The 27,892-nt window shown below is 36.3% G+C and overlaps 1 protein-coding gene across 3 annotated transcripts in view; it reads left to right on the top strand.

Moving 5' to 3' along the window:
• The window catches only part of RFX3 (regulatory factor X3), a 290,506-nt gene that overhangs the window by 169,330 nt on the left and 93,284 nt on the right, over positions 1–27,892 (top strand). For all 3 annotated transcript variants that reach the window (XM_027105786.1, XM_027105787.1, XM_027105785.1), the window contains 2 exons: positions 8,023–8,120; positions 26,754–27,012. In XM_027105786.1, coding sequence (XP_026961587.1) covers positions 8,023–8,120; positions 26,754–27,012 — 357 coding nt within the window. The remainder of the gene's footprint in view (positions 1–8,022; positions 8,121–26,753; positions 27,013–27,892) is intronic.

The raw sequence follows: 27,892 nt of genomic DNA, 5'->3' as shown, positions 1-27,892 counted from the left end.
ATTATAAAAATTCACAAAAATAAGCAAATGCATTTGTAATACTACATTTGAATAGTAATAAGAGGTGCTTCCATTTAAATATGTATTAGTAAGATAGTGTTAAGTTGCTTAATTCATCTAGTGTATGAATGTAAATACATTGTTGCATATATTTATACTGGGGGATATTTTTTTTCCTTCAGATGCCAGAGAATGGATAAATTTCTTGTACAGAATGTTGTTATGGTTTGACTTCATTACCGCCAACATTCTGATATGTACTAGGTAGCCTTTTAGAAATTAGCCCAAGGTCATTTTTATTAAATGAACAGTTAATTGTAGAAATTGTTGATTATTTCTGTTAATTCCACCTTTGTCCATCTCTTTTCAGTTCATATTTTCACCACTTTGTTGTTTATTAAAATTCAAGTGGTGAAAAATATTTGTTCATTCTCTTAGGAAACACTTCTGAGAATTTATCCTGGGAAAGACAGTGAAATTAAGAGAAAATTAATTTCCTATAGAGTTTATTTAATCATCTCCTTCCTTTCCCCTGAGGACTTGGATAGGGTAAGCAGTAAAATGTGACAGTTTATAGATTTCACAAAGATGGATGGAAAATACAGTTATTGGGAATAGTAATGACATGCCTACAGGATGCTAGTTTCCCCATATCTTTCAGCATTGCTAACCTGAGCAGTTCCTGCACTGCAGCATGGCAAATCAAATAAAAAATAAACTTTTCATAGATAACTATTTAGTAAATATTTGAATAGAACTTAATATTTAACATAAGGACAGTATAGAATAATATTTGAACAAATTTGAACCACAGTTAATTATTTTAGGAAAGAGAAAATAGCATGCAACTTCCTTTTAAATTTTTACCTTTGGTCTTTAATGATACATTAAAGGCCATTAAAAGTAATCACATCAGTTCACTTTGGAATAATAAGCATTCCTTCGTTTTTGTTTTTGTTTTTGCTTCTTAATGAATACACATCCACATTTAGAAGATACTATAAACTTCACAAATATTCACTGGACATTTCCTTTGCTAGGTGCAGGGCATTATTTAATATTGAGCAATAAATATAGTGTGTTTACATTATGTTGGGTCTTTGAGAATATATCACAATATAAAAAATGCTCTACGTGTGCACTTCCATCCTGTGACTGGATTTGTAAGTCTCAATAAAGTTATTCTGTATACATAGCTCTCTTCCTGGATCCGAATAATTTTAATTTGAGGTAGAAAGGAGCATTTCTGTGGCTCTCCAATGCACGTTTACTAATAATAGAGCCCTACTGTCCCCTACCCCCCACAAAGGAAAGAAAATCAAATAACCCTCAACTAAAATCTAAATAAAAGACTGAAGGACCTTAACTTTTAATTGGTGAAATGATACATGTGTACATAAGGTAGTTATTTTTCCTTTCTCCTTTCTTTTTTACCCCTCTTTTACTTCCTTCACTATCATTATACCCTTGAAAGAATACTTTCTCAAACTACAGGCAATTCCATCTCTCATCACTAAATTCTTTCAAAGGCCCCTTTGGCCCAGTTTCTAATGATTAGTCGACAAACCATACTTACTGGATAATAATGAAAATAGTGTTACCTCCAAAATATGCTATAATTCAGTATTTTTAGTGTTTTTCTAGTTTCTATTTAAGTAAATAGGTCTTCTGTTTACTTCATCAGTTCCTTAACTTGGTAGATAATGCAAAGAATTTTGCCCTATTTTTATGCTGTACTGTAAAGTCTCAGTGTAATCAAGAGACGTATTTATATATTGATGTCCTAGATGAGTTAGCCAGCGTCTATCCAGAATTCTTTTCCAAGATTCTTGACACTTTCTGAGTTTCATTTCTACTTTAATTACAGAATCTCATGATTTGAAGGAACCCTGATGAACATTTATTGTGCATATTTATGGCTGAAGCCAAGTGGGATATAAAGATGAAAATTACACAGATGTAGAAGACAAGATACATATTTTGAAGTATTTAAGAATGTCTCTCATTATTCAAGATGTATTATAATTATCATATATGCCTATGCCATGCTTTGTATTTATGTTTAATAGTTTTGGATTCTCACAAAAATTCTTTATGATAGAGTGGATACAATTTTTATTTTACACACAAAGAAATTATTACTTAAAGAAGTGAATTGACTATCCCAATATATAAACAGCAAGTGTCAGCATAAAGACTTAAAATCAGTTCTCCTGTTTCCAAATCAACTGAATATGCCACCACACCATATTGGCCCCCATGAAGGAAACCAATTAAGGACATTTGATTCTTTCCGTTTTTGCTTCATGTTATTTTGAAACTGTTCTTAGATGCAAAGACATATAAGATATATTATTTATTCTTGACAATTTTCTTGATGAAATTTCCCTCTTTATCTTTGGTAATATCGGTTGTCTTGAAGTCTACTTTGACTGATACTAATATAACCAGTCTTTCTTGTGATTGGTGTTTGCAAAAGCCTGTCTTTTTATATCCTTTTATTTTTAACCTGTCTTTGTATATTTAAAATGTGTTCTGGTGGAGAGTATATAGTTAGGGTTTACATTTTTACCCATTATGACAGTCAAGATTTAAACTGAGTATAATTATAGATATGGTTGCATTTAATTCTAGCTTCTTGTTATTTTCTGTTTGTTCCATTTGTTCTTCTTTTATTTCCTCTATTTCTGCCTTCTACTGGATATACTGAGTGTTTTCTAGTATTGCATTTTATCTCCTCTATTGACTATCCTATTTTTTAATATGGTGTTTATATCTTTAATTGATCACAGCCTGTGTTCAAGTAATACTACACTACTTAACATATAAGAATTTACAAAAGTGTGTTTTCATTTCCCTCTCCCCTCTTTTGTGCTATTTTTGTCATACATACATTTCATTTCTACATATGTAGTAAGTAAACCCTGGTATACACATATTGCTATTTTTGCTTTACGTAGGCAGTTATCGTTTATAGAAATTAAAAGATGAGAAAACAAACAAAAAACCCTTTACCTACGAAGTTACCATTTCTAGTGCTCCTCATTTCTTTGTATAGGTCCAGTTTTCCATCTGGTATTATTTTTCTTCAGTCCAAAGGGCTTCCTTTGTGGCTACCTTCACTGGATATCTGCTAGAGCAGGATGAATTCTCTCAGTTTTTGTCTGAGAAAGGATTTCCTCTTCATTTTTGAAGATATTTCACTGGTTGTGGGATTCTTGATTGAAATTTTCCTCTCACTGCTTTAAATACGTTGTTTGATTGTCTTAGGCTTGCATTATTTTTGACTGGGAAGTTTTCAATCATTCTGATACCTGTTGCGTTGTACATAATGCGTCTGTTTTCTGTCTTGCTTAAAAATTTTTCTCCTTGATACGGGTTTTTAGCACTCTAATTATGATGCACTTTGGCTTGGTTTTCTTTTTCTATACATTGGCATATGTTAAGCTTCTTACAGTGTTTATAGTTTTAATAAAATTTGGATGTTTCTACCACTTTTTCTTCAAATATATTTTCTGTTCTTCTTCTTCTTCTGGGACTATAGTTATACTGTTTTAGACTACTTGATATTGTTCCATAGTTCATTGGTTCTCTATTCTTCATTATTTCCTTTTTTTTCTCTGTTCTTCAGATAGTTTTTACTGCTAGGTTTTCAACTTGATTTGTCTTTTCTTCTGCATTATGTAATCTGCTCTCAATTCCATTCAGCAAATTTTTCATTTCAGATACTGTATTTTTCAGCTCTACAAATTTGACTTGGTTCGTTATAGCTTCTGTTTTTCTCATCATGTTTGTGTTTTCCTTTAAATCTTAAGTCTATTTAGAACAGCTGTTTTAATGTCTCTGTCTGCCACTTCATATCTTCCATTTCTAGATTTGTTTCTGTTGATTTATTTTCTTCCTGGTTATATATCACATTTTTCTGCTTCTTCATGTGTCTAATAATTTTTTTTGAATGCTGGACATTATGGTTCTTATGTTTTTTTTTTTTTTTTAATATCTTTATTGGGGTATAATTGCTCTACAATGGTGTGTTAGTTTCTGCTTTACAACAAAGTGAATCAGCTATACATATACATATGTTCCCATATCTCTTCCCTCTTGCGTCTCCCTCCCTCCCACCCTCCCTATCCCACCCCTCCAGGCTGTCACAAAGCACCGAGCCAATATCCCTGTGCCATGCGGCTGCTTCCCACTAGCTATCTACCTTACTATGTTTGTTAGTGTGTATATGTCCATGACTCTCTCTCGCCCTGTCACAGCTCACCCTTCCCCCTCCCCATAACCTCAAGTCTGTTCCCTAGGAGGTCTGCGTCTTTATTCCTGCCTTACCCCCTAGGTTCTTCATGACATTTTTTTTTTCTTAAATTCCATATATATGTGTTAGCATACGGTATTTGTCTTTTTCTTTCTGACTTACTTCACTCTGTATGACAGACTCTAGGTCCATCCACCTCATTACAAATAGCTCAATTTCGTTTCTTTTTATGGCTGAGTAATATTCCATTGTATATATGTGCCACATCTTCTTTATCCATTCATCTGCTGATGGGCACTTAGGTTGTTTCCATCTCCGGGCTATTGTAAATAGAGCTGCAATGAACATTTTGGTACATGACTCTTTTTGAATTTCGGTTTTCTCAGGGTATATGCCCAGTAGTGGGATTGCTGGGTCATATGGTAGTTCTATTTGTAGCTTTTTAAGGAACCTCCATACTGTTCTCCATAGTGGCTGAACCAATTCACATTCCCACCAGCAGTGCAAGAGTGTTCCCTTTTCTCCCTCTCCAGCATTTATTGTTTCTAGATTTTTTGATGATGGCCATTCTGACTGGTGTGAGATGGTTCTTATGGTTTTATATGTCTGGATTTTGATGTCTTCCTTTAAAAATGTTAAATGTAGTTCTGTATAGGCAGTTACTTGTGGATATTATCAAGGCTTTTCTTTCAGATTTGTTAGGATGGACCTAAAGTAGTCTTTATTCTAGACCTAATTTAGCCCTTCTGCTAAGGCTCGCTCTGCCCTTCTGGTGTTTCTACAGAATGCCCTAGGTGTTCAATAAGGTCATGTCACTGTGGATGGTCAGAATTTGAGCATCTCTGCCCCCCTACACACGTGCAGCTTGTATTCAACATCAGACTCAAGGGGATCTCTGTGAACATTTCTGGATCTATTTCTCTGCTTAAGTTCCTTTCTGATACTGCCGCCAAACTTCAGGTGACTCAGCTTTCCCAAATTCAGTGTCTGTCTCCTCACCTCAGTGAGATCATGATGCTCTGCTTCGTTTCTCCATTCTTGCTCTGCACTCTGATTACATCCAGGTCAAAAGCTAAGATCATTATAGGGTTCACATTACTTTTTTTCCTTCTTTTAAGGAACACAATCTTACGGTACATTTTGTTGAATGACTGAAAACATTGTTTTACATATTTTATCTACTTATCTACTTGTTTAGTTGGGGGGGAGGGCATTTCCAGTAGTATTTACTCCATCATGGCCAGAAGTGGAAATCCTTCCATATATCGAGATATATATTTGATATAATAGATACAAGATATGAATTCATAAAGGATATTAGTCACATCATCTCTTCCATCTCATTTTTTTTAAATAAATTTATTTATTTATTTGTTTTTATTTTTGGCTCTGTTGGGTCTTCATTGCTGTGGGAGGGCTTTCTCTAGCCACAGAGATTGGGGGCTACTCTTCGTTGTGGTGCGCGGGCTTCTCATTGTGGTGGCTTCTCTTGTTGCGGAGCACGGGCTCTAGGCACGCGGGCTCAGTAGTTGTGGCTGGTGGGCTCTAGAGCACAGGCTTAGTAGTCGTGGCACATGGGCTTAGTTGCTCCGCGGCATGTGGGATCTTCCCGGACCAGGGATTGAACCTGTGTCCCCTGCATTGGCAGGTGGATTCTTAACCACTGCACCACCAGGGAAGCCCTCTTCCATCTCATTTAATGTCGCTCAGCCAAGTAACCATTTTTAGAAGTTTGGTGTGCCTCCTTCTATTTTCCTTTATATATTTAAGTACATTTGTATGCACATGTGCCCATGTATGCAGATATATACATAAATCAAATTACACTGTAGGTATTTTTCAGCAACATACTTTTTCACTTAGAATATGTTTTAGAGATCTTGCTATTAAAGTATGTATCAGTCTTACTTAATCTTTTAACATCAACCATGTATTCTACAGAATGGTTTCCTATATTTATTTAATTACTCTGCTTTTCACAGTCATTAAGGCTTTTCTTTCTAACTTCTTGCTCTCATAAACTGTATTTTTAAAAATAATATTGTACAGCAACTCTTCAGATGGTGAATGCTTCTGCAGAAGAAATCACAAAGATGTCAAATAGTTTGCCTGTTGCTTTCCTGAACAGTTTTTGCATATTTATATTACTCCTAAATAATAAGACCCAGGGGTTTTTAAAGAAATAGTTGATTTCAGATCTAGGACAGGAAATACAAGAGGTAGGTCTGGTCCATCTTATCATAACAGAAAGCATGGGAGTTAGAGAAAGATTACTGTAGTCATGTCAAAAGACACAGAATACAGTTTGAAGGGACTATCACTGGTCAAAGATGGGACAATTTTAGGGGAAAAAAAGACTGCTGTGTTTAAAAAAATCAAATACAGTATGTTAAAAAGTTAAAAATCATAAGGATACAAGCAAAATCAAACTAAAAGCAACATTGGTCACCTTGGGGAGGGAGCTAGGGGGAAAAAATCATTATTCTGAGTACTGGTAAATAATGAATCATGCATTTATCCTATTCTTCCTGTACAAACCTTATTTCAGAGTAAGCAAATACGAGTAAGAGGAATTCCTTTTTAGAATTCTACTAATAAATGAAGAGGGCATAACAGAATCAGATTACCATAAGATTGCAGCCTTTTATTAATTGAAATAACCCCTCTAAAAAATGATCATCAATGACTAGTGATATCCTCAGGTAAAACATGGATAGGAAACATTATAATCAATGTATCCAACTGACAACACCTGAACCCCCTGATCAAATAATATTGCAGAATGAGAGACAACCAGCTGTTCTATGGCAACCTATATGATGCAATAAGAAGTACACAGCTTTTTAAAAATTGAATCTATTCAAGGCCCTTGATGTAACTACTCATTTATAGGAAATACGAAGATAGAGGAATTTATTAAATGACATCTCAGGGATGCTATCAGCCAAATTTAGCATTCTAGAAATTCTACTAGATAAATGATCCAGTTTTTTCAATAACTAATAGTCAAGATATAAAAAGGATGGGAAACTGTTAGAGATTAAAAGAGAAAGATAGGAAATATCAACTGGATGTAACATGTAGACCTTGTTTTGATCTGATTTGAACAAGCCAACTCTAAGAAGACATTGGAATAATTAGAGAAAGTTGAACAATCACTGGGGTTTATATGATATTAAGGAATTGTTAATGTTTTATTTCTGATGTTAGTATTGTGTTCATGTTAAACGTAGCTCTTTTCTCTTAGGAAAAAAGTGAAATATTACCAGTGAAATGATGCAAGTTCTGTACTTACTTTTAAATAATCCCGTGAGGGGCTAAAGGGGAAGGTCTAGTGACATTTATTTATCTTGGATGATGATTACATGGGGTTTATTATAGTATTTTTTCTATGTATAAGTGTTTGAACTTTTCCATTGTGAATTTCATAATTTAAAAATACATGTAGCATTCACAAGCCAGGTGAAGAGAATTTCATAAATCATCAAAATAAGTGCAGAGCTTTCAGAATTTCACCCTAAACACTTAAGTGTGTATGTACATATATACCTGCAAGAATGTTACAGAATTTATTTGCATAAATGCTACAGTTGATTTGGACTCAACATGCACTTACCTTGAAATTAGCATGAACCTAACAGTTTTCATCGTAAAACATTCTCATGTTTATCAACACCCTAGAGAAATCTTTGAGGTAAATCTAATGCTGTATATTCATTCTATTGTATCTGCCCCTCACCAAAGTCCTAATATTTGCTTTCCAGGTGCAGCAGGTACAGACTGTGCAGCAGGTACAGCATGTCTATCCAGCTCAGGTGCAGTACGTGGAAGGAAGCGACACTGTCTATACCAATGGAGCAATGTAAGTTTATGTATGGGAGTTGTATTCATTCTCCCGCTACCTCGGTTAGAGAAAAGTAAGGTACTTTCTGACACCTTCTACTTGTCCCAAATTGATGTTTGAGCTTAAGCCGATGTATGTTTGCTAAGAACAATATTCACCAATAAGGTGAATTTTTGTGTACGTGTTTTCTGTAAACTAATATAAAATTACTATATTAGGAGGGTTTTTTGCATTTATTAAATAGGTACTTACTTTACGTAAAAGTGCCTGGTACTCAATAAATCTTATTTTCCTGTCTGAACTTCTCGTCCCCCTAAAACTCCCAACCCATCTCCTTTGCATCAACAGTAATGTCAATTTGTACATTTATTTCATTTGAGTTTTTCAGACACTTTGGGTTAAGATTCAGGATGTTATTATAAATAAAGGGACTAATAACTATTATAAGTCACCAGGTTTGTTTTCATTTACCACAGATTTTTGTTTGCAATCTGTTGGATCTCTAAGTTCTAAAATGAATTCAAATTCTCTCATTGACTCTTCTGTGTGCCCTAGGTTGATAACCTCTGCTTTCTTTATTCTTATTGCACCTACTCCTTGGGTGATTTCATAGATTCCCATGACACCAACCTGTAACTCTATGAGGGCAGGGATTTTTGTCCGTTTTTTGTTGATGTTGTTTTTGTTCCACTGCAATAAATCTAACACCAGAAGAGTGTATGGTATGTAGAAAATGCATTTATTGTTACCTATTATTATAACTAAACAACTTAAAATCCTGGTTTAACTATCTATTAGTTTTATAATCATGGTCAAAGTACTTAACTATTCTGAGCTTTTTTTACTCTTTCCTGGGAAGTGGGAGGGTAATTGCCTTACTCTTTCTGGATTGTTCTGAGGATTTAAGGCTATGTATGTAAAGCAACTAGCACAGGGCCTGGTATACAGTAGATGATACAAAACTGAAAACTCTTCATTGATCTTGACTGTCTCTCTTTTCTCATTGCTTTTGGTCACTGAATCTGCCTAAATCACCACTGCCTTTAAATCTCCATTACCTATAAAATAAAGCGAAACTCTCCACCTTGGCATTCTCCCCCTTCCTACCTCTCTAGCTTCATCTTCCACCTGTTCTAGGAACAACCAACTTTGTGCTTGTTTCCCCAAGTACTCTCCTTTCACACCTCTGTATTTTTGGACCTGTGGTTTGTTTTCTCTGCTGGAATATCATTCTCTGCCTTTTCTCTTTCCTTCCAAAACCACTACCCCCAGTATAGCGATATCTTTATAGACTAACACATCACCCCCTCCCTTGAGACGCGGACCCTGGCTCTCCTCTGCAGTTAACTTATTTGTCCCCTGTACGGTAAAGACAGCACTATACCCAGACTTCCACTTCCGCATGGTGCTATGAACGCTTATTGATATTTATCACACTAAGAAGAACTCTCCCTGAATGGGAACTGTTGTCATTTTGTTATTGTATTTACATCTATTTAGGTGATTGACACATAATAAAGGGTCAATACATTTCTGTTACTCTAGTGAATCTATAATACTTTACATATTTTAGACACACTGAATATTTTTTTACCTCTTTGTTGTGTAAGGCCAGGGCATCCTGGAGCCTGCTTTTGGAATCTCTACCATAAATCCAAACTCCTGTTGGCATTTATCCCGAAAAAAAATAGGGATGCCTGCCACTTGGTCCTTTATGCTATCAGGGAAAATAAATGGGTTTCTAGACACTGCTAGAGGTCACTGAATTGTATTGTCGTTTCATCCTTGCCTGTGGTAGATCTGTCACAACTACCTCAGAGTAAGGTCATTATATACTCTAACTTTGTTCAAGAAGGTACCATTTCCTACCTAGTGTGTTCTCCTAGTTCAAAGATATCCTAGGTAAAGCCTTACCAGACCCCACTGGAGGGCTAAGTTATCATTCTGCCATTCCATAACATGTTATCTTACATTTATTACAGCATTCTGTCAGCTAAGAAACCAAGAAAATCTGACAAAAAGAGGTTTAAACAAATTAGGACTTTGATTTTTGTCAGGTAGTAAGAAATCCAGAGGTAGCATATTGTGCAAATAACTGACACCATGTGGTGCAGATATAAAATAAACCTTAGTGGAGAAAATCTTACAAGCTGGCATAAACCACATCCCTCTAGTTAGACTGGATTGTACCATGGAAATTGCTCCAGTAGAAGATCTCTGGCCTCACAGAGTGCTACATATTTCTAGGGATCAGGGCAGTAGACATTAACTGGTTATATAGTAGAAAAAAAATGGCTTTCTTATCTAGGGAGGAGTGGGTTGCCTCTGAAGCTCAGTTCCATCAGCCTGTTCTTCCATTAGGATTAACTTAGACCAGCTGAGCCAGCTTAGTGCTAAGCTACCCAAAGATGACAGGAAATGAGCCTGTAGAAACATCTACAATTGTACTTCCTCTTAGTCTGTGGCTGACATTAGTTTAGCAGCTCAAGGATATCAGGGCCAAGATTTGCTGGTACAGTAGTAAATTTGCTTTGGTTACAGCCATCACATCTGTATTCCAGACAGCAAGAAGAGGGAAGGTGGAAGAAGAGGATATGTCATATATGTTATATACGTACATATATATATATGTACACACACACACACACGCTTTCCCAGAAACTCCCAGGTCCATTTTGCTTATATCTCATTGGCCATAACTGTGTAACAAAGTAGTAGTTAGGGGACTTCTGTGGTGGCACAGTGGTTAAGAATCCGCCTGCCAATGCAGGGGACACAGGTTTGAGCCCTGGTCCAGGAAGATCCCACATGTCGCAGAGTAACTAAGCCTGTGCGCCACAACTACTGAGCCCACGTGTGCTGCAACTACTGAAGCCCGAGCACCTAGAGCCCATGCTCCGCAACAAGAAAAGCCACAGCAATAAGAAGCCCGCGCACCACAACGAAGAGTAGCCCCCGCTCACCGCAGCTAGAGAAAGCCTGCGCGCAGCAACAAAGACCCAGTGCAGCCAAAAATAATTAATTAAAAAAAAAAAGTAGTAGCTAGCTGCAGAAGAATCTAGGAATGCAGGTTTGTAGCTTTCATGTCTATATGGTAGATGGCAGCAAGGGAAAAGGATAGTTGGCATGGGTGTTGAGAGAGTTAACTCCGTAGTATCTATCACGGTCATTTATCATTGACCCAAGGTAGAAGAGAGTGATTACTAATGTGCGACTTTGTGAAAGACACACAGCCTGCTTCACTTTCTTCATTTATGAAATATGGAGATAGCTTATCAAAAGTATTTTGTGTAGCTTCTGAGAAATTGTAAACACTCAATAAACATTAGTTATCACCGTACAATTATGTGCTCTAGGTTTTTTAAAAAATATTTTCCTCTCCTATTTATGGTTCTGACTTCTGCATATTGCCTTGTGCCTTTTAAAACTACCCGACCGCTGACATTAGGGTCTTCCATATCATAGGTAAATGTGAGATTGGTGAGTTCATTCATTCACAAAACCTTAGAAAATCAGCATCTCTAAAGTTGGCTCTTTAAAATTATAGGCCCCATTTAAGTGCAGAAATAATTCAAAGTAAACATCTCATGCCAACATGAATTTTCTATGGCCCGTGAAGTCAGTTGGTTAGATCATGACTAATGAGGTCTAGGTCATGAGTTCATTTGCCACAAAGTCCAATTAGTTTTGATCCAGTCTGTGTGGGCCCAGACTGCATCCTCAACTCCAGCTAATTATGTCACAAATGTGCGCCGTTGGTCAAGATAGAGAAGGTGCATCTTTAAAAATCTTTCATTACAATTTCAATTTCAGTACAACTTTTGACTAAAGATTCTGTAGCACCATTTTCATATTTACTAAAGAAACATTGTGTTGCCATGAATTACACTCAAAATTTTAGTAGCTAGAGGACTATGAACATCTTTCTTCAAATATAACCAAAAAAAATTTTCAGCTTAAGCTATTCCAATCTTTCTGTAATTTTGTAGTGCTGACATTTAACTATGTACAATTTTTGTCTCTAAAGTTCATTTTAAAGTCTTTATACTCCCTCTTTTTATTTGATACACTTCCATGTGTGTTAGGAGAGAGTATTTCATATTCTTCTGCTCCACCATATTAAATTAATAGCCAACTAGTGTTTGGTCCCTGACTTGGATCATAGTGAGATTCCCACTTCTTTGTGATAATAAATGCTTTTTGCTAATGAAACTCGCAGAAGATAGGGATGCCGATCTTTATCATGAACTTTCAAGCACCCAGTACATGGCCCTGCAGCCTGTGCATGGTTAGTAAGTACTGGTTCACTGTTGCTCCTGTCACCAGTAGCCCCATGCCAAGTAGCCATAATGCAAGGGGTCTCACTCAAGAGGTGATGATAGCCCTCACAGATATGTGTCATCACTTATGAAAATGTGTAATCATTATAATTTGACAATACTGAAGTATTTACTGGTTCTCTCTATGACTATGGACGTTACTGGTAGCATAACAGGATTTAACAGTGTGAGTCAGTGAGTGAGGATGTATTTCAAGAGAACAACTGAGACTGCTTTATAGTGGTGTGTTGGAGTAGAATAGCTTTTTACTCAAGGGAGAAGGTAACCTAACTCTTGTTTCTGCTTATCATTGCTTCTGTAGGAGCCCACATTTGTGTATTTCCTTGCAATAGTTTTCCCAAGAATATTTTTTACTGGGCTGGATCATAGTCTTGTCCATTGTTATGGATTCTTACAATTTATGATATCTAATAATTTAGTAGATTGTAATTAAAACAGCTGGAAAACAGTGCATACCACGTAGAGAGAGTCCAATTCAATTGAAATTTCTTGATGTAGCCGAGAAATCAATTTTTTTAAATAATGATTTTTTTTCTTTCCCCCACTCCTTTTTTGACTCATACTTCCCCACTTATTCCTTTATCATATTAGTCAAAGTGGAAATAAAGACATCATACTATATCTTGTCCAAATTAAGAAATCTTTTTTGAAAAAACTTTTTTAATTTTAAAGGATTTTCTTATATCAAGTGGTCTTTGAAGCTTATCTGCTGTTTAGAGATGATTAGTGTTTTAGAATGTCAGGGTGTTCATTGTAATGGGTATCTATTGCAATAAGACTTGACTGGTAGAAAGCATTCTCATAATCTTCCTGTTTAAATTACAGATTTCTCATCAAACCCAATAGAGAATTTACCAAACTGTGTTTCATAAAATGTCCCATTAAAAGGTTCTGTGATTTCACAAGCAGGAAAACACTGCATGAACTTCTTTTGCGGACTCTAAATTTCTGTTAGTTTTTTTTAAAGGCTCTGAGAAATCCTCTAGGAAAGAAATGTCATGTTTTAAAAACTGACCACAGAACTCTTATCTGAATAATATTTAATAACATCACATGGTATGTGATGGACATGATACATGATTAATATACTGACATTGACTAGATCTATTCAAAATCCATTGGACTCACCTTTATTTGAAAATCATATAAGTAGTGCGTTTTCTGAAGCCATCCAATTATCCTTTCCATGTGCTTTTTAAATAATTAATAAAAAACCTTAATAGGGATACTCTTCAAGTTTCTCTTTTGTCTTTCAGTGAAATAGTAAGTTTTAGGATTTTGCAGGTAAAATTATGCTTTATTATTATCATTTAAATGTTCTCTACTTAGAAGAAATGGTTGTATGGTATTTCTGTAACTGAGATGAAGAGGCTACTTTCTTTATGCTTCTACTGATATATACGTTCAAATCGGTGTAGGATCTGGTTAATGAATCCACTTGCCGCTTGGATTTCAGTAAGTATGTGGCTGATTACTTAGAAAGCTCTTGGAGAGAGAACTACCATTTTGTGTAAAAAAGAGCACTGAGGTCCTCTACATTTAGAGAAGAGCCTGTTTCATTCATCTCCAAAAATGGAAGGATATTTTTTTTAGGTTTATTTTTTGTTGTTATTCAGTTTTATTTTATTATATTTATTTTTTTAAATTTTTATTGGAGTATAGTTGATTTACAATGTTATGTTATTTTCAGGTGTACAGCAAAGTGAATCAGTTATAAATATACATATATGCACTCTTTTTTAGATTATTTTTCCATATAGACCATTACAGAGTATTGAGTAGAGTTCCCTGTGCTATATATAGTAGGTCCTTATTCGTTACCTATTTTATATATAGTAGTGTGTATATGTCAATCCCAGTCTTCCAATTTATCCCTCCCCTCCTTACTCCCTGGTAACCATAAGTTTGTTTTCTACATCTGTAACTCTATTTCTGTTTTGTAGATAATTTTATTTGTACCCTTTTTTTAGATTCCACATATAAGTAATATCATATGACATTTGTCTTTCTCTGCCTGACTTAGACTGACTTCACTCAGTATGACAATCTCTAGGTGTATCCACATTGCTGCAGATGGCATTATTTCGTTCTTTTTTATGACTAACATTCCATTGCATATGTGTATTGCATCTTCTTTATCCATTCTTCTGTCGATGGACATTTAGATTGCTTCCATGTCCTGGCTATTGTAAATAGTGCTGCAATGAACATCTTTTCAAATTATGGTTTTCTCTGGATATATGCCAAGGAGTGGGATTGCTGGATCATTTGGTAGCTCTAGTTTTAGTTTCTTAAGGAACCTCAGTACCATTCTCCACAGTGGCTGTACCAGTTTACATTGCCACCAGCAGTGTAGGAGGGTTCTCTTTTCTCTACACCCTCTCCAGCATTTATTGTTTGTAGATTTTTTTGATGATGGCCATTCTGACCCGTCTGAGGTGATACCTCATTGTAGTTTTGATTTGTATTTCCCTAGTAATTAATGATGTTGAGCATCTTTTCATGTGCTTTTTAGCCATCTGTATGTCTTCTTTGGAGAAATTTAGATCTATTTAGATCTTTTGCCCATTTTTTCTTTTTTTGCGGTATGCGGACCTCTCACTGTTGTGGCCTCTCCCGTTGCAGAGCACAGGCTCTGGACGCGCAGGCTCAGCGGCCATGGCTCACGGGCCCAGCCGCTCCGCGGCATGTGGGATCTTCCCAGACCGGGGCACGAACCCATGTCCCTTGCATCGGCAGGCGGACTCTCAACCACTGCGCGACCAGGGAAGCCCGCCCAGTTTTTGATTGGGTTGTTTGTTTTTTTGATATTGAGTTTCATGAGCTGTTTGTATATTTTGGAGATTAGTCCCTTGTTGGTTGCTTCGTTTGCAAATATTTTCTTCCATTCTGAGGGTTGTCTTTTGTTTTGTTTATGGTTTCCTTTGCTGTGCAAAAGCTTTTAAGTTTAATTAGGTCCCATTTGTTTATTTTGGATAGCAAGTTCAGAGATAAACCCACACACCCATGGTCACCTAATCTATAGCAAAGGAGGCAAGAATATACAATGGAGAAAAGAGAGTCTCTTCAACAAGTGGTGCTGGGAAAACTGGACAGCTACATGTAAAAGAATGAAATTAGATCACTCCCTGACACCGTGCACAAAAATAAACTCAAAATGAATTAAAGACCTAAATGTAAACCTGGATACTGTAAAACTCTTAGAGGAAAACATAGGCAGAACACTCTGACATAAATCACAGCAAGATGTTTTTCAATCTGCCTCCTAGAGTAATGGAAGGCTTTCAAATATGGCTTCTCAGAATATCAGAGTTGTGAAGGTCATGGAGATCATTTATTCTAATCTTTCCACTTTACAGGTGGGTAAACTGAGGCCCAGAGAGGTGCAATAATTTGTACCTCTAGTTAGCTAGTATTTAGAGTTCATATTTTTTGACCTTCAACACATGTTCCTTTCCAGTGATCTGTAGGTAGAGGTCTTTTGATCATGAGTTATTTGGAGGTTTGGGGGGAAGAGTTGGCCAATCACAAAAAAAATTTTTAGTAAATTTTATACATTATGCTATTGTATTATTGTATATCTTATTGTAGATAATAAACTCGTGGGGTTTTTTATGACTGATGACTCTTTAAGACTAGGAGTGTTGTTCATATGAATCATTGTATGGTTTTTTTAATCCCATCTTATACTTTTATAGTTAAATTTATTTTGTGAATATAGGATGTTCTTTGGATATTCATAAAATATATAGAAAAGTCCATATTTACTAATTTTTCAACATCGAATATTATAGTTAAACAGCTTCCAGAAGAAAACGCTATTATTTGACTGCCCTGGCTGTATTCCTTTTTAATATTTCTCATTCGTAGAATTAATTGATGCACATTAAGGGCAATTGCTCTGTGATATTTTCACATCCAGTAGCATAGTGTCCAGAATAATTCTGTATGATAACACTTGGAAAAGTTTAGACCTTTAAATTTTCTCTTCCTCTCCTCCTCCCTCCTTTTTTTTTTTTTAAAGGTAAAAATAAAGGAAATCCACATGTGCCTTTTTAGGTTTAGAACCAACCTGTATTATTTTCTTAAATGAACACTAGAGACCCAAGTTCAAGTATCATTTCTCCTACTGACTACAGTATAACATCAGGCAAATAACACATTTGCACCTAGATTTCCTAATTTGTGAAATGGGGATTAATAGTTAAAAGCATTGATTACTAACCAGGTCAGGTTCAGGATGGGGAGGGTTTAATGAGAGCAGGAAATGGGGTTATTTGTATTGTCTGAAAAAACATATTCACTTTTAGTATAGTTACTCTTATAAAACTAACTGCAAAAGAAGTTAAACTTATAAAAATCTCTGCTTGAACAAATATTTGGAAGCTAGAGTGAGAACTCTTTGTTTGGGAGTATGCATTGGAAAAGGCTGGGAAACACTGTATTGTGCTTCACAAGAGACTACAGTCTTGTAGATCCCCCAGCTATACAGAGTAGATCCCCCAGCTATATGGAATTGAAGGCTGGTTCACAAGGGTTGAGCTTTGTAATGGCCAGAAGGTTTTGGAGGGGACAAATCCAACAAATCTTAGTCTGGCCCTCAGAAGGAGTCAGACAAATAGACTCGCCTCCAGGGAATGTTCTGAGGTCCCAAACTGCCCGAGTCCAGCAGTGTGCCTAACTTTGGGTATGGGGCATACCACCTGTTTGCCTGGACTTAGCACCTGGGTTGGCCTCAACAACATACACACATGCTTTAGCTGCGTTTATCCATTTTTGAAAGTCCCACTTGATAACATATCCATCTCTAACAAGTACCTGGTTTCTCTGTTCCTTTGTAGTGAATCCTCTTAGGATTAACCTCATATTCTTCACTCTCTTCCAAGCTGGCTTTTTTCTCCACATTACAATGAAATTGCTGTTATCAAAGTCATTGAAGACCTCCATTTGTTAAATCTAATAGACATTCTTCTAGATTAACTTTTGTAAATCTCTAGCAATCAACTAGTCAGCCACTCTATCCTTGATTCTTTGTCTTCTTTGACTTTATATTCTTCTGTTTTCTTCCTCTGTTATTGGATCCTCCTCAGTCTTATTATTGGCCAAACAGTTTTTTTGTGCCCTAAGTTTCCTTATTGTTTCTAACAGAGACATTTCTTCCACAACACTTACGACTATCTGTCATTCTCCACTATCTACTTTTAACTTATCTAATATCTGTCTTTTCCCCACTAGAATGTAACTGTCATGTGGGCCCAGTACCTTGTTTGTTTGCTCCCCATTCTCTCTCTCATACCTACAACAGTCGTATATGATAGGTGCTCAATCTGTATGTGTTGAATGAATTGAATAAAGAATAGCATTTGATGACAGGTGAGACACAGGAGCAGATTACTTGGTAGTTTTAAATATACAAGGAGAAATGAATGGAACTGAATTGAGATGCTGCTAACATAGTATTAACACACCTTTTTTTTCAGCTTTTTTATTCTAGTACAATTTTTTTGAGCTTATGTGTATGTATATGGTTGCTCAGTTCTTCTTTTCTTTTTTTTTCAAGTATACAATACAGTATTATTAACTATAGTCACTAAGCTGTACATTAGATCCCCAGAACTTATTCATCTTGTAACCCAAAGTTTTTACCCTTTGACCAATATCTCCCCATTTCTCCCACCTCCCAGCCCCTGCGCCATTCTGCTCTCTGTTTCAATTAATTTGATTTTTTTAAAATTGGAGTATAGTTGCTTTACAATGTTGTGTTAGTTTCTGCTGTGCAACGAAGTGAATCAGCTGTATGTATACATATATCCCCTCCCTCTTGGACCTCCCTCCCACCCCCCCACCCCCATTCCACCCCTCTAGGTCACCACAGAGCACCAAGCTGAGCTCTCTGCACTATACAGCAGGTTCCCACTAGCTATCTGTTTTACACATGGTAGTGTATTTATGTCAACCCCAATTTCTCAATTCATCCCACCCCCCACGACCTTCCGCCCCCGTGTCCATATGTTCATTCTCTACATCTGCGTCTCTGTTCCTGCCCTGCAAATAGGTTCATCTGTACCATTTTTCTAGATTCCACATATATGCGTTAATAAACGATATTTGTTTTTCTCTTTCTGACTTGCTTCACCAATGAGTTTGATTTTTAATATTCCACATATAAGTGATATCATACAATACTTGTCTTTCTCTGTCTGACTTACTTAGCATAATGCCCTCAAGGTTCATCCATGTTGTTGCAAATGGCTGAATAAGAAGTAAGTGTTGGAGAGAATGTGGAGAAAAAGAAACTCTTGTGCACGATTGGTGGGAATGTAAGTTAGTACAGGCATTATGAAAAACAGTATGGAAGTGCTTCAAAAAATTAAAAATAGAACTACCATATGATCCAGCCTAGTTTTTCTTATTTGTAAATTTAGACCAGTAACTCTGGATCAAAATCTTTTATGATGTCATTCCTGCCAAAGTTGATTTAAGTCTATATCTACTTCCCTGACTTCTGTTGTCAGGGCAGATGACCTCTATATGTACTTATTATGTGCACCTTTTTGGTACGCTTCAAAAACCATTATAGCAGTGAACAGAAATTTTGGTAATGCTTTCATGGATAACTGCCACAGAATATAAAACTTCTTTTATAACTGTGGACTTTGACTTTTTAAAAAACTCAAATAAACTAAAAGCACTAATAGTTGTGAAATAGCACTTTTTTTCCTTACTCCTGTGAAAGTTGGTCTTCACATTTTTATTATCCTCTAGTACAGTGGTTCTCTAAGTGTGTTCCTCAGATCAGCAGCATGTACCTCATCTGAGAAACGCCAGCCTTGTTAGAAATGCCAGTTTTGGTTCCCTAGCCCTGTTCTACTGAATCAGGAATTCGGGGAATGGAGCCTAGCAATCTGTGTTTTAACAAACCCTTCAGGTGTTCTGATGTGCACTAAAGTGTGAGAACCACTACTTTACAATATACAAATGAAGAATTGAAATACACAGTAAAGTGTAAATGTCCAAATATCTTTATGTAATGATAATTTAAAGTTATGATTTCAGTACTCTGTACATTATCAACATATATATTAAAAATACTACATATGAATGAAAAAGCTCAATTAGTTATTGCAAGGATTATTATTGCATTTTAATAATTCATTCTTGCATTTCCTCTGTAGCTGTTGTGGCAACAACTCGATAAATGCTTTTATTTTTTACCTATTTTAGCAGTTGAAATTAGCAGAAATAAGTATGTCTTCTGAATTTAAATCAAGTGTTTCATTAGTGATTCTAGTATTTTATTACTTTATATTTAATTTATTGTTTTTGATTCTTAGGTAATAGTCTCTTATGTTACGTCACTTGAATTCCTTTCTGAATTACTGTTTTCCCCTTTGGTGTCTTGCACAAAATGGACATGTCACCACTCTGATGTACCTTCTGCCTTCAGTCTGACTTAGAGCATTCAAGAAATGATCTATGTCAAAACTCAAAAAAGTAGTGCATGTTAGACAACCAGATATTACATACCACAAGACTGCAATTTGTTGAAGATTCCAAATAATCTAGCTACTTCTCTGCAGGGCTTTGGTGACTCCCATAAAAACTTCACAATGAAAAACTCTTTTAAGAGTTCTTGGTTTCAAGCAGCAGAAACCAAGTCTGGCTTATTTAAGCAAAACAATGAATTTATTGAAAGATATTTGTGACTCAGAATTTCTAGGAAGTCTGAAGAATCAAGCTGAAAAAAGACAGGTACAAGCATTGTTAGACAGCAGCCAGACCAAAGGCAAAAACACACCCCAGAAGTTGTCCAATAAGGACACCACACGACCACAATCATCTCAAATGCTGTTGGCCATTGCTGCCGCTATCTCTAACAACAGTTCTCCCAGTTCCCAAATTCTCCTAGCTCCCAAACTTTTTGAAAATATTTAAAACTGATTCATTGTGGCTGCCTTTAGTTACTTATATCCTCAGTCTAGTCCAATCAGACATATATTTGCTAGCACTACATGGAAACACCTTACAATAAGGTTACCTCCTCTCATTATATCTAATGAACATGTTTCAGAATCATCTTACATGGCTTATCTGTAGTATTGTGCCCTGTTTGCTACTCCCTTTCCTCATGGTTTCCTGTTACCTCTCTGACCTCAGGCCTTCCTTTAGGTTGTTTCTCTGTCTGGAACATTCCCTTACCTCCCTGTACCTTAGCTTCCTTAAACTCCTATCCCAGCTTAAAATAACATCCAAACTTCTTGCCATAGTCCATAATGATGTCTTTAAGCTTTTTAAACAACCATCCACATTGAAAAAATTAGATGTACATTTCACCATATATGCATATGACAGAAACAAAGTTTCTCAAGATAATTCTTATCCTTACTAGGTGTGATACGTTCTGATGTTGTCTGGTCTACTATAGTCTCTTTCTTTTTTTAATGCTAGTATGTGTGACCCATTAAATTGTGGATCATGACCCACAGTTTAAAAAATTGTTTACACTACTTACATGTTTAGTTTTTATCTACTTTTTAAACCTCATTGTTTCTAATGTCCTTCTCATTCATTTTAACCAACCATTCTAGACTTCTAGTTCCTTCCTAAATACCAGGATCTTTCCTGTGTCATGGCTTTTGCACATGCCACACTATATCTTCCTGATATATTTTTCTTCCTGTTTTCCATAGGACTGACTTCTTTTTATCCTTCAGTTTCAACCTAAATATCTCTTCTTCAGAGGTAACGTTCCTTGACTAGTTGATCTAATATGCACACTTTAATATTCTATTTTTCTCTTTCATAGGTTTAAGAAAATGTCTAATGATCTTATTTCCTTTCTTATTTTTGACCATCTGCCCCTTATGTTATGCAGCCCTTATGACTGTAGAGGTCATGTTCCTTTTTTCCAGGTGCCAGAATACATGCTCAGTAAATATTTGTTAAAAGAATGTGTACAGAATGGCCTGAAAGCAATAAAACATTGTACCAATGTAAGATATTATAATGATCAACATTACTATATTCTATCTTCATAATAAATTTTATGGTGTGAAATTTGCAAGGTATTTTATTTTCTTAATTTGCCATTTTCATACCATTGCTTGATTTTGCAGTTGACTAGCTTATTGGTGAGAGGATATTCAAGACCTAGGTAAAATACAAAACACATAATTTAGAGATATTATACATCTGGACTTGTGGATAAGACACCTGAAGATAAAGAAAACAGAAAAATTGGTTGTAACTAAAATAAATTGACATACATAATCATCCTAGCGAATAAGCAAGCAGGGAATATTCAGAGTCATGCTTAGTCAAGGTATATGCTAAGGCATGATAGGATGCAGACAGCACTAATTTACTGAATTCAATGGATCAGAGTCCTGACATTTACATAGAACCTGATAATAGAGTCAGCTATGAAGAAGCGTCTGTCAGCAAGTATGCACATATCTATGTGTTTACATTCATTACTGGATACATATGCAGAACAATGGAAAGATTTCTCTTCTGCTATAGAATAATGTGACACATTATTTTCATAACAGTCTGAGGCAATCAGTAAAGAACAAACAAAAAGAACACAGCAGCATCTTTCAACTGTGCACAGAATTGCTTGGGAATTTAGCTGTTTCAGTAGTGTACAGTGTGGAAATAGTTAGCTGCTTTCAATCTGATATGCCAAAAATTGAGTACTTTTCTCAAATGTACGTCTTGGAAATTCTGGGGAAATAGTGTGCAAGCAATATCTCATATGTATTCATTCTAGCAGTATGAAAGACAAGTTGATCCTAGGTATCAGAATTAAAGAGTTATTATTTCTAGTACCTAGAAAGAAAGAAGGGTTTGTTTTTGTTGGTGGTGCCTTTTTTTTTTTAAAACAAAATCTCTCCAGTATTTACTCAGGAGCTTAGAACATTTAGAACTGAAAAGATGTTTAGGAATTATCTGTGCCTGACTCTGACTCTGGCTCCAGACAGGCCTCCAACAAATGCGTTAATACTTACCTTCTTACCCTTGAAGAACAATGACTAAGGATATTATGGTCTGCCTCTATTACCCAATCCAGTGTTTAAAAGTCTCCTCTCTTCCCCACTGCAAGTGTGTAAGTGTCAGAGACAAATTCAGCAACAATTTGTGACACTTCATTTCCTAATATAATTGTGTCTTTTTTCCCCTAGAAATTACCAGTCTTTACCCCAGTGTGTGTTTATTCAAGCCTTCTCCTCCGTCCCATGGGTTATGATTGAGTAATGAGCATAATTTATGGATTAGGCATACTCTTTAGTGACTTTCACTCTTATCCTGTTCTTTGCTCATTTTTTAGCTAATGAATCATCTCCAGCTAGGGGGAAGTATGAAAATCAAAGCTCTTTGCTGCCATATTTTTATGCTGACTTGAGGGCTATAGATACAGATTTTATATATCTGTGATACATTTGTTTACATTACTGTTGTTCACTGAGGACTAATTATATAAAGGAGTCATACCCCAAAGATGGAGTGATTTAAACCCCGTGGAATGTTTCTCTTAGAGTTGCAACTTCCATGATCATAGAACTTCTGAAATCTAAGTGTGCAATGGTAAGTATCCTCCAAAATAGTCTCGCCTTTTCCATCTCCATTTCTTTACCATTGCAAGTACATCTTCTGCAGATTCCATTCTGAGTAAGAGAGGAGAGTAGTGGGGTGTTAGTAAACAGTTAACTAAGGTGTAAGGAACTCCCAAATAGCAACAGAAAGTCCATATGTTCCCTATACCAGCTTTTGGGACTGTTCCTCAGTAGTCATTCACACATACCATTGACATACGTAAAAAGTTAAGTTCTTTTTATGTGACAGAATGGTTGAGAGCATGGGCTAAGTGCAGATTCCAAATCTATTTTTTACCAGCTGTGTGATTTGGATAAAGCTATTTAACCTATCCAAACTTCAAGTATTCACCTTGTCTGTGGAAATAGAAATTATAACAGTACCCATCTCAGAAAGTTGTAATGAAGATTAAATGAGTTAATTCCTGAAAAGTACATAAAATGATGCCTGTTATGTAGTGAATGATCAGTAACTATTAGCTATTAATAGCCATTATTACATGATTTATTTATAAAATCAACTTACTACTGTGGAGCATGCTTAAACATTTTGTTTGGACTATGGAAAGGAAAGCTGACACCATTTCCTGCACCTGTCAAAGTATTTATTGCCCTATATCTATGTGTACACCTTACTTGGTTATACTTAAATACTAACATCAGATTGTGTTATTTTAAAAACAGCTAAATAGGATCATTATCATATTTAGCAGACATAAATTAAAATGACCTCACATTTCTTTTCATCTAAATTTGAAATCAACATGGCTGTTTTATTTTATTAAATAAATATATAATGAAAGAAATACATAAATGAGGTATCCAGCTGGGAAATACAACAATAATGAGAAGAACTGTGTATTTTAAATGACATTTTTCTATCTATAAAAAAATGTTCTCTATGGAGTTGCTTCTGTCACCACCCCAAACTAAAATTTGTACATCGATCTGTGGTGGCTCTTCCTGGAAAGCAGTAACTTTACCCAGTGTGGAATAGTTTTGGAGCACTCTAATTATTTTACTAAAATTTACGTTAGCAATTACATTACAAATTAATTTGTAATGGGTTAAAATGACCTGTTTTAAATAATACAGAACAATCTTGAAATAGTTTAGCACAATCTCTCAATTGTGCTAACCAATTTGTTTGGTTTAACAAAACAAAAGAAGGATTTATGTTTTAGAAATTTACAGAAGTCACCATTATGTCAAATGTACTTTCAAACAGAATCATATTCTATTTGTTGGTTAGTGTGCCCACTGTGTAGCTGCAACTGTGTTAAGTGTTGAGGGTACATATGGGAATAAAACATAATTTCATGGGAGTATGAATACATGAGGAAAGTAACAGTATATGGAGAGCTGTATTTCAGGTATGCACAAGGTGTTAGGAAAGTACAGAGAACAAAACATAACAGGCCTGTGAGGAGTGGCCACAGAGGGCAAAGGGTCCGGAAAAGTAATTCTGAGATAAGGTGATGCTTGAACTGAGAGTTTAAGGGTGATTTAGACAAAAGAAGAGAGCTGAAGAAAAATGTAAACACCTTCTAGACAGAGGAAAACATGAGATATAGCAGGGAGGCAAGAGAAGATGGCACGTTACAGGGACCAGCAAAAAGGTCAGTGTGGTGTAAGCAAAGAAAGCACTTGAAGACATGACTGGTATCAAGTCCAGAGATCATGCAGGCATCGGCTCTGATGGTTCTTATAAGGCAGGTCAAGGGTTGTGAATTACTTCCGAAGGCAAGAGAGAATCATGGAAAGGTTTTTATGAAAAGCTTTATTTTCATATTTGCATTTTAGAAAAATTCTCCTGGCAGCAAAGTGAAGATAGATTGGAAGAGAGCCCGAATAGAGGAAGGAAAACTAATTAGAAGGCAGTTATAATGGAGAACATTATGAGTTAAGGCAAGTGAGTACAAGAATGGAAAGGAGAATTGGAGAATTATTTAGAAGGTAAAATTAGTAGGATTTAGTGACTGATGTCAATCTGAGCATGGAAAGTCAGCAGTAATTTCCAAAGCTGAGGGTTGTGGTGCTGCCCTCTGCTGAGAGGGGGGGGAATATAGGAAAAAGAGCAAGAGAGAAAGAATTCCCTTTTAGGCATATGTTCAATTTTACATTTGAGACTTCCCATATATCATGGCGTTCCCTAACAGAGATAACCAGGTGGCTGTTAAAGAAACCTAGATTTAAAACTCTTAAAGTGTAACTAGAAAATGGAGCTATCAACTTATGAGCATGTATATCGTCAGGTAGTATACGATAAAGGTATGTGGTCCGAATAAATGAGAGAGAAAAATAAGAGCTGAAAATGGAGACCTCAGAAATTACCAGTATTTAATGTGCCAGAAAAATGGAGCCTCCAAAAGCTCTCGAAACATAGTGGTTAAAAAAAGTAAAAGGTAAAAAAATATGTCATAGAAACTAATGAACAAGAGAGGTTAAAACAGAAAGACCTTGCACATAGAAAATGCCTGCAAATATCTACACCGAATTGTCAGTACTGCCTAGCTCTGGAGTGTGGTGTTGAAGAGAATGACCAAAAAACTGGGAATTTTAATTTGATATTTAAGTTTTTAAATAAAGTATTTTGTACCTCTTTACTATTTTTGCAACTTCTTGTGAGCTTATACTACTTGCAAGTAAAAATAAAAGTTATGTTAAAATGTAAGTTATAGTCAATTGAATATTAAAAATAAATCAGTCGAACAAGCTGCTTAATCAGAACAGAACCAGGAGGGAAAGGGCAACATGGCGTGGTCAACAATATTATACTGCAGATAGGTCAAGAAAGATGAGGACTGACAGCAGCCTTTTAGCTTGGTATTTAGATGTGCTCACAAGTGACCTTATTAAAAGCACTTTCAGTGAAAGGCTAAGGGCAGAAGCTGGACTGCAGTTGTTGGGAAGCGGAAAGTGAGGACATGAGGTGGCATAGTCATCACATCAAGGAGAACCTTGAGTGTAAAGAAAAAGAAAGAGTTAGGGATCTAGGGCCCATGGTAAGTGAAATCTTTGCTCGAGATCCTTATGGTGGCGAGAAAAAGATACATGCTAGCTACCTTAGGTTTACTGCAAGTCACCCAGGAGTGTGAAGTAGCGTGAGGAGCTGACTTGCAGCCCCCAGTCATTCTGGATCCCAGCTTTCCTAAAACTGGGATTTGCAGGAAGTTTTGTAAGAAATTTAAGAAGTCACGCAGCAGGGCTTCTTGGAGGAAAGAGACCTGAGCTTATTTATATGTTGGAGGTAGGCACCAGTATACAAGCAAAAGCTCTAAAGTACAGAAAAGTGTTAAGGTACTTATAAAGAAATGTACCTGGGCTTCCATGGTGGCACAGTGGTTGAGAGTCCGCCTGCCGATGCAGGGGACACGGGTTCGTGCCCCGGTCCGGGAAGATCCCACATGCCGTGGAGCGGCTGGGTCCGTGAGCCATGGCCGCTGAGCCTGCGCGTCTGGAGCCTGTTCTCCGCAACAGGAGAGGCCACAACAGTGAGAGGCCCGCGTACCGCAAAAAAAAAAAAAAAAAAAGAAATGTACCTTTAGTTTGGAAAGTAAACCCAACTATTTCTGGGAATGAAGTTTCATATAAAATACAAAAACTCACCATGTTCCAAAGGCTAAGCTGATATATTTTAAACATATATTCACACTAGAAAAAAATGAATAAGATGATATAAATAAATTTCTTTCTTTTTTCTTCTTCTTCTAAAGCCGAACAACAACTTATCCTTACACAGAAACGCAGATGTACAGCCAAAACACTGGAGGGAATTACTTTGATACTCAAGGGAGTTCTGCACAGGTGACTACCGTGGTCTCATCCCACAGTATGGTGGGCACTGGTGGGATTCAGATGGGCGTCACGGGAGGACAACTCATCAGCAGCTCTGGAGGAACCTATCTGATTGGCAATTCAATGGAGAATTCTGGTCACTCAGTGACACATACCACTCGGGCTTCCCCAGCGACAGTAAGTATTTGAGTTTTTATTTGTTTAATTTAGGTTCTTGATAGCCTCTATCGTACATTTTTCTCTTTAGAGAGAAAAAATCCAAAACACTGGGCTGGAGCAACAATGTGCTGTGCAGTTTTAGTGTGTAATTTTTTCTAATATATGTTAAAATCCGTACTTAAATAGTAAAATTAAAAATGTTTACCCATATGCCATATGTAAAGTCATTTTGCATTCTACCAGAGGGACACTTTTGGGAAGCACTGATCTAGGTGATTCCAATGAAAAGCATTTATATTGGCTCTGATCATAGGTATGAGCAAATAATATCTTAGGAACACAACCACATATTTGAGTTTTCAAATTTTTTATACTTAATAAATATATTTATTTTGACACAAGATATCTTCAATCCACATTTTTTTTTTTTTTTTTTTTTTGCGGTACGCGGACCTCTCACTGTTGTGGCCTCTCCCGTTGCCGAGCACAGGCTCCGGACGCGCAGGCCCAGCGGCCATGGCTCACGGGCCCAGCCGCTCCACGGCATGTGGGATCTTCCCGGACCTGGGCACGAACCCCTGTCCCCTGCATCGGCAGGCAGACTCTCAACCACTGCGCCACCAGGGAAGCCCAACACAAGATATCTTAATGTGCTAAAATGCTGTAATAGAAATAGTAATAAGAACCTATGCGGAATTTGATATCCTCAAACTCTGTAACCTGGCCTTTACATTTTTACCTCAACTAAGCATAGGCAGAATAATCATTTAGAACCACCTAGCTAAAGTAGAAATGGAATTGATTTTCTAGATGTTTCATATAAAAGGGGCCTGGGGATTTGAATTAAGTGCATGTACCCCTTTTCCATAATCCTACCATATAGTTTGTTCTTATAATG

The sequence above is a fragment of the Aethalodelphis obliquidens genome, unplaced genomic scaffold, assembly GCF_003676395.1.
Source record: "Aethalodelphis obliquidens isolate GAN/ISIS:26980383/991018 unplaced genomic scaffold, ASM367639v1 scaffold7, whole genome shotgun sequence".
Lineage (NCBI taxonomy): Eukaryota > Metazoa > Chordata > Mammalia > Artiodactyla > Delphinidae > Aethalodelphis > Aethalodelphis obliquidens.
Note: the sequence above shows the minus strand (reverse complement) of the source record. Positions and strands in the feature narration are given on the sequence as shown.